Here is an 8,532-nt window from a genome sequence, read left to right as displayed (position 1 = left end):
TACCTGCTCAAAAATCTTGTTCCCCTGGTAGAATTTCTTTCCATTCTCAAGATTCCAGAAGTCCTAAGTCATGCCTCTTCAAATATTTAATCCTAGCTACTCAAGAGGTTGAGATCTGAGGACTGTGGTTCAAAGCCAGCCCGGGAAGGAAAGACTGTGAAATTCAGCCGGGCGCTAGTAGCTCATGCCTGTAATCCTAGCTACTCAGGAGGCTGAGATCTGAGGATCACAGATCAAAGCCAGCCCGGGCAGGAACATCCGTGAGACTCTTATCTCCAATAAACCACTAGAAAACCAGAAGTGGCACTGTGGCTCAAGCGGTAGAGCACTCACCTTGAGCTGAAGAGCTGAGGGACAGCACCCAGACCCAAAGGTCAAGCCCCACGACTGCCAAAAATAAAAAGGCTGTGAAACTCTTATCTCCAATAAACCACCAGGAAACTGGAAGTGGCTCTGTGGTTCAAGTGGTAGAGCGCTAGCCTTGAGCTGAAGAGCTGAGGGACAGGGCTCAAACCGAGTTCAAGCCCCATGACCAAAAAAAAAAAAAAAAAATTAGGCCAGTATTTAATGCCCCCAACTTTCTTTTGCACTAATTACCAGAATGACATTCCTAATACACCTGCCATTTCCTTACCTGAAACCCTCCTACAGCTTCCTATTGCTTATAGGATTAAAACTAGGCTTTGTTGCATGGAACAATGCTAAGTTCCCTCTAAAATCCTTATACTTCCATATTCTTCACATAACTTTGCTTAGGCAGCTCCTTTGCTTGATATGTTCTTTCCTTCATACATGGTGAACACCAATTCCTTTGAAGACTCAGTTCAAGTATTCCCTCCTCTATTAAGGCATCCTAATTCCTCCAGACCACCCACCCCACCCCACCCCAGGAAGAACCCTCCAGTGCTTCCCATATGTCTCATCTAGGCTGCTGTTTTATCAGCTGTCACATTTAGAGCACTTGAGTCCCTAACTGAATTCTTTGAGGGTAGGGAGTACATTTTCCATAAAAATGACTGACATGCAGAAAATATTCAACATATGCTTGTAGAACAAATGGATGGAAAAAAATGATGTGAGTGAAGATAGGAAAGAACAAATGAACTGAGTAAATGCTGATATTGATGCATAAGTATACAAGCCAATCAGTTATGAGTTAGCACATGATTAGACATGAGGAAAATAAAACCAGTAATTGCATGTAAGGTGCAAGTGCCAGTGAAATCATAAGAGAAAAAAAAATAAATTCCTACCTCATCTAAATTGCATACCAGTGCTAATCTCTTTCAGGTTACAAGAAACAAAGACACAATCAGGTTAGTGATTGGGATTTATTAAAGTACTCAAAAGGAAATAAGAGAAGAGTTATACAGGCAGCTTCCTGGAAGACCAAAAACTTGAAAATGGTTCATGATCCAAAGCAGCTCTAAAACTTGGTTTATCTTGTCACCCTCAGCTAAAGGCATCTGTTGCCCCTTTTCTAGTGCTTCCCAAAATGGTGACTCAACTACTTTCTTGCTGCATTTATACTCCTACTGCTGACTAACTTCTTTCTGCTCGCTTCATTGCTAGCCCATGATGTTTGCTGCCTCACAGTTGCTAGGCCTCCTGGCTCCTGCAGCTTCTTGGCTTTTAGGATTCTTTGTAGTTTCCTCTTGTTTTGGAACTCCTGCTGCTTCTTCCCTTCCTGTTGCCTTGCTGCCACGTGGTTTGTTGCCTTGTGGTACTTGTCTCATTGTTGTGCTGCCTCATGGATCTTGTCTATTAAGCCTTCTGCTGCTTCATGGATTGCCCATGTTTTGTCTTATGGTTTCTTTTCCTCATGGCTCTTATTGCTTCATAGCTTCTCCATCCTTCCAGCCCACTGTTGCCTTTTAGTTTCACAGCTTCTGCTACCTTGTGGCCCCATGACCTCATGGCACAAATATTGAATGACTTAAGATCTCTACAGCTTTACCTCTGCATTTGTTGTTTAAGTTTCTGGACACCTTTTAACTACCTTCTGTCTTAATATACTCTATAATCAGCAGTTCACTTCTTCTGAAAACCACATTTAGCTTCCTGAATGATGTTTCATGCATTTACCATTAGATATATATCACCCCTATGAAGTGGGTGATATATACACAGTCTACCTAATATGTTGCTTACAGTGGTAAGCAACTACCTAATAGGCTGCTGGCCAGACTAGAGATCAGTTGCCATGAATCAGATGCTATCCCAATCTAGCCATCTATGGTCAGGACAGTGAGGTCACATGGTACAGAGCGTAGCAAATTATGTTAAAGTAACCCTTTAGAAGGGATTGCAAGTATGGTAGGCTTGTTGAGCATTTCCAGGAGGTGGTGGTGTAACTGGCATCTTGTCTTGACTATTCCAGTATACTGACCTTCAAGGTTCAATCTATGTCTCACCTCCCTGATCACCTATGCCTGCTATGAAATAGATTAAAGTTCTAGAGGAGATAGAAAGAGAATTTGGGTTCCAGTCTTGGCTCCAAAACTGCCTAGCAGTGGGACCTGAGGAAGTTAATACTTTCCCTGGGCCTCAGATAGGGAGTTGGGCAGTCTCAGACTTTCCAGGTACCTTACCATATATTATCGGATAAGGGATATGTCTTACCTGGGAGAGCCCTCAACATCTCTTGAGGTAAGAGGGAGATGGACTCCTAGCTTGAATAGAGCCTCATATCACACAGGAGGTACTGAGCCAAGATTTATTGAACTGGATGAATCAGTAACTGGGGCTTGGGGAGTAGAGATCACATAACATACAGAATGTTTAAATTGACAGAGGGGTTCTGGGTGCTGAAGCTAGGAGATTCTAATTCAGAGACAGATGAGGAAGAGAAAGAGGAGAGACAATGGGGATAGGGGTAAGGATCTCGGCTGTTTGTGTATTCATTCTGCCCAGTCACCCTCTACATTCAAGTCCAGTTCACCATCTTAATAGCTCAAAGCTTGTCACCTCCAATTTATTCCTACTGCCCTTGTCCGTCTTTTCAAGTCTCCTAATCTCCATCTCCATTCTCTTCCTCACAAATACATTCATTCATGCATTCATTCATTCATTCAGAAAAACCAAATGCCTGTTGTGTCAGGCACTGGACTCATTACAGGGGTATGTTAGTATCTCCAGGCCTAGTGCTGTCATGCTTACACTTATTCAGAGATAAAATAAGCAAATACAATAGTGAGAGGTTGAATATTAAGAGAAATTGCAGGCCCAAGTGCACACACCATGAACATCTAACCTAATCCATTCTCACCTGGGCTAGCTGGCCAGAAATGGGTTAAATCCGTATCTGATCTAAAGCTCTCTCTCTTAGATCCCTCCCTGCCTTCAAGCTATGGTTGTTAAACCTGCCACGCAGTAGTCAAATGGCAATCTTTATAAGTACTTAAGATTGACACCCAACCCCATTTAAATGTTTACTGATGTTGGAGCATACAATGGCCATGTTTCTTCTGATGTAGACAGTATGAAAACCACACTGTTTGATTTTAGTAAATCTAAACTCTAGCCAGGAACTTAACCCTCTTACAACCTGGTTCCTCACTACTTTTGGCTTTTTCTTGCTGTTCTTCCCCTATTCTAAAAAATTTATGCTTCAGCACTCCTAAATTGTTTTGTTTCTAGTCTTCAGGTCTTTGTGAATACTGCTCCCACATCTGGAATTCCCTACTTCATCTAGCAAATTCCTCGGTAGTCTCTCAAATTTCAGTTCAGATGTCAACCTCTAAAGAATGCCTTTCTTACCTAAGCTAAGATGCCCCTGCCAGGCCTCTAGCAGAGCTGATTACACGGTATGGGTAACAGCTGTCACGAATTCCTCTCCAACTAAGACAATGAGCTTGTCAAAGGCAGAATAAAGATTTGACTACTATTGTGTTCCTGGTGTGCAACACTTCTTTCCAGAGTAAAAGGCCCAATTAAAGACACTATTGTGGAGTACTTTTCAATGCTCTAGAGATCAAAGTAACTGGATCCAGAGTCTAAGGGAGTCAACCTAGTTAGTTCTTCCAACAAGCCATAGGGATTCTACTTGCCCTTAGAAACACATGATGTCTGTCCTTCCCTGACATTTTGCCTTGCAATGACAGAAGATGGGAAACAGAACAGTGGGCAAGCACTAAGGAGATCCAGGTGGAAGTACTTCTAGGCCCTGCCTCTGGAATCTCTTGACAAATCATCTCACCTCCATGAGCCTAAATAATTAAGTCCTCAAAGCTCCTTTGTGGCATTATTTCCTATGCTCCAGGGCCTTAGCCCAAGGTATGTCATGTAATTTTTATCTATCCTGTGAGGTAGGGGGTTAATTATCTGGGTTATTATCCATACCTATTGAATCAGATTTCCAGAGGTAGGACCAGAGAGCAATACATTTTTAAAGAGTGCCACATCCTTTGATGTGGGGGTGCAACAGGGAACTGCTGCTTTTCACTTTAAGCCCTTCTATACTATTTTTTCAAATAAGTGTACCTACTGTTTTATTGAAAAAGAAAAAAACTCATAAATGATTCTGATGTATAGCCAATGTTGAGAAACACTTTTATAATGGAAAAAGCAATAGAATTAATCAGAAGACCTGGCTTCAAACTTATACCTGGCAAGTAGGTCACTTAACTCTTTTGGGGCTTCAGTTTTCTCATTTTTAAAGGAGATGAATAGCAAGCTCTATATTTACAAAGCTGTGGTCTAGCCAGTCACCGGTGGCTCACACCTATAAATCCTAGCTACTCAGGAGGCTGAGATCTGAGGATTGCGGTTCAAAGCCAGCCCAGGCAGAAAATTCCCTGTGAGACTCATCTCCAAAAAGTGGTGCTGTGGCTCAAGTGGTAGAGTGCTAAATCTTGAGCACAAAGACAGCACCCAGACCCTGACTTCAAGCCCCATGACAGACAAAAACAAAAGCTGTGGTTTAGATATGACAGCCAAATGGCTTCAAATACATTATACATTATCTTCTCTTCACTGTTCCAAGGTAGGTCTCTAGTATCTCCTTTATAAAATTAAGAAACTGAGGCACAGGTGAAGTAATTTGCCCAAGTTTCTACAAACTGTGCCAGCATCTGCCAAATTATGGCACATGTACCACTGGCTTCATGTGACTTCTTTGGCTGACTGCAAAGAAACTTCTTTTGTTTAGCTATATTCTTTAATATGTATTAGAAAACACATAATTAGCACATCAAATCCTTGATTTCATGGATGTCACTACTTTAGAAAAAAATTGATGTTGATGGATACTGTTAGACTTTGGATCATCTTGGGGAAAACACTGAGTAAATAGGACAGAAGGGTAATTTGGAAATATCTATTAGGAACCAATATATAAATATCCTATGACTATGCAAATTTCACTTCTAGGAATCAATCCTAGGTAAGCTTTCATACATACAAATTCAGAGATATAGGGCTGCTCCTATGTAGTACTTTGTAATAGGAAATTGAAAATAGTCAATATACACAAGAGAAATGGTAACATGATATTGTCACATTATAGAAACGACACATGACTGAAGAGGATGCATTGATCTTAACATGCATAAGTCTCAAAAACACTATTAAGCAAAGAAAGCAAATTTGTGAACAACTCCAAAGTAGCATTTGCATTACACACAATACTTTTAGAGAATCAACCTGTGTATGAATATTAAAGTCTAGAATAAAGTACAATAAACAGGTGTTTAAAGTAAAAGAACAGGTGAGAGTGGTAAGCAGTCAAATGAGGCTACTTTTATCTCTAACAATCCAATTTCTTAAAGAAAATTGTATCATTAGAACTTCTTCTAGGGGGTACTAGGATCAAACTCAGGGCTCCTCACCCTAAACATTCACTCTACTACTGAGCAACTTCCCTAACCCTGATTTAATTTTTAAAAAGCAAAAAAGCAAAATACAGATTACACTAAAACAAGTGTGATAACATATTTGAATGTGTTGAGGCTGAATTTATGACACCAGGCTTTGCCACCTCTGCATAGTCCTTACCACTAATGAAGACAGTTCTAAAAAGGAACTTAGAGGGCTGGAAAGGTGGCTCAGCGGTAGAGCGCTTGCCTTGCATGCATGAAGCCCTGGGTTCGATTCCTCAGCACCACATATGCAGAAAAAGCCAGAAATGGGGCTGAGGTCACACACATACAGACAGACATATGGACCAGGTTATCTCCTATCTCTTCCCCTAGTTCCTTACAACCCAGGTTGGTGAGGACGGACACACACACACACACTCTCTCTCTCTCTCTCTCTCTCTCTCTCTCTCTCCTATCTCTTCCCCTAGTTCCTTACAACCCAGGTTGGTGAGGACATACACACACACACATAGATATTTATGCTGGGATATGGACCAGGCTATCTCCTATCTCTTCCCCTAGTACACACACACACACACACACACACACACACACACACACACACACACACACACACACACACACACACACACACACACACACACACACACACACACACACACACACACACACACACACACACACACACACACTCTTAGACATCTCTTCCCCTAGTACACACACACACACACACACACTCTCTTAGACATCTCTTCCCCTAGTACACACACACACACTCACACACACACACACACTCACTCTTAGACATCTCTTCCCCTAGTACATACACACACACACACACACACACACACACACACACACTTTCTCTCTCTCTCTCTCTCTCTCTCTCTCTCTCTCTCTCTCTCAGACATTTATGCTGGGATATGGACCAGGCTATCTCCTATCTCTTCCCCTAGTTCCTTACAGCCCAGGTTGGTGAAGACACGCACGCACGCACGCACGCACGAACTTAGACATTTAGGTTGGGATATGGGCCGGGCTATCTCTTCCCCTAGTTCCTTACGACCCAGGTTGGGGACCTGGCACCGAGTTATCATATATGGTTGAAGCTATAGGTTTCCTCAGGCCTTCCACTTACCAGGTAAACCCTACTAGCACCCTGGAACTTTTCCAGTAACCAGGGAAATCAGCATGTCCCAGATTTGGGGGGCATCTGTCTCTAACAGAATTCCTCAGGAGTCCAGGCATGAGAAGGTTGTATTCTAGTGGGCTCCATACACAGATAAGGCCTCCAGTGAGGAGCTTGACATCATCAAATTCTATGAGGTAGGTAATATTTTAGCCCCATTTTACAGATGAGGGAACTGAGGCACAGAAGGGCCAGTGTCAAACTAGTGATAAGAAGAGGGACTGGAGCTCATAACTTTCTGTCTACAGAGCCATGCTCTGCTCCTAGTGCCTGATCAAATCCTACCAATTTGTCAAGGTCCAGCTCAAACATGACCTTCTCCAGGAAGCTGGAGATGATCATCCCCTTCTCAAAGTACTTATGAGATTTGGCTAACCACACTAATTTATTGACACACTCGCATCTCCATACCAGGTAGACAGAGACTGTGTCTGATTCAACTCAGTATTTGAAGCATAGAGCCTGACAAATAGCATGCACAGTATGGGTTTGAAGAACACATGAACAAATGAACAAGAACATGAATGACTGCCTGGTGACTGCCTAAGACTCTTATGAGGTCCTGAGTACCTTTGCCCATATCTGGGGTGCTGTCATCCTAAGCTCTCTTTGAATCAAATTCATCCTAGGTTCCTTCTAAAACAGGTCTCAAATGACTTATTTTGCAAACACACACACACGCACGCACGCACGCACGCACATATACACCGCCACACACACTATGGTCAAGGGGCCCAAGAGATCTATGATGATGGGTAAAGAGGGAGAGGTCCAGGAAAGGATGGGATGATGGACAGATGGCCCTGTTCAACTTAAGCTACCTCAGCTCAGCACCTCCTTTCAGAGGCTAGGATGTTCCCTGTAGCTCAGGATATTTGCCTCCAGATAGACCTAACATCACCTCTGTTCCTCTTTGTGTTTGATAGCTGTACCTAAATCCCATGACTACAACAAAGGGGCCAGGAGGTAGGGGAAGACTGGGATCTAAATTATCCAGAGATTGGGAGGGGGAGGCTTAGGGATCCATTTAGGGTGAGAGGGCAGTACTGTTACTGCTCATTGGGGTTGGGGTTGGCATCTGGATACTTGGTGAGGTCGAAGGTCAAGACTTTGCTGATCACACAGTCCCCTTGCTGAAGGAGGAAGGAAAAAAAAAAAGAAAAATACAATTGTAAGGAGAGAATTAAGAGGGGTCGAGAGCCCCAGGACAAGGGCCTCAAACCCTCCTCCCTACATGCTTTCCCAAAGCCCAGGCAATGGTTCTCTCTGGATATGAGAGTGTGTGCTTGGTCCCATGTGCCTTCTCTCCCTACTTGCCTCTGTATTCACCGTTCTCCACTGCCTGGCTGCCTCTGCTGGACTTTCTGCTTATCCCCAAATGGAACAGCCCTGCCTGAAAGGGTTGGCTAATCTGCTGGGGCAGGACTCCAAGAAGCCCAGATGGCTGTTCAGGACCTGATTCCTAATGTTCTGCCACCCCTTGCCCCTTCACTGAATATTTCCCTTCCTGCCTTGGGGAGTTAG

General features: G+C 43.1%; 1 protein-coding gene across 1 annotated transcript in view; it reads right to left on the bottom strand.

Moving 5' to 3' along the window:
• Window positions 1-1,317: 1,317 nt before the first annotated feature.
• Window positions 1,318-8,532, bottom strand: part of Smc1a (structural maintenance of chromosomes 1A) — a 60,592-nt gene continuing 53,377 nt past the window's right edge. Inside the window, exon 25 of the mRNA XM_070040434.1 lies at window positions 1,318-8,141. Within this exon, the coding sequence (XP_069896535.1) occupies window positions 8,058-8,141 (84 nt within the window). The 3' untranslated portion in view covers window positions 1,318-8,057. The remainder of the gene's footprint in view (window positions 8,142-8,532) is intronic.

The sequence above is a fragment of the Dipodomys merriami genome, unplaced genomic scaffold (genome assembly GCF_024711535.1).
Source record: "Dipodomys merriami isolate MVZ:Mamm:240054 unplaced genomic scaffold, mDipMer1.0.p SCAF_3, whole genome shotgun sequence".
NCBI lineage: Eukaryota > Metazoa > Chordata > Mammalia > Rodentia > Heteromyidae > Dipodomys > Dipodomys merriami.
Note: the sequence above shows the minus strand (reverse complement) of the source record. Positions and strands in the feature narration are given on the sequence as shown.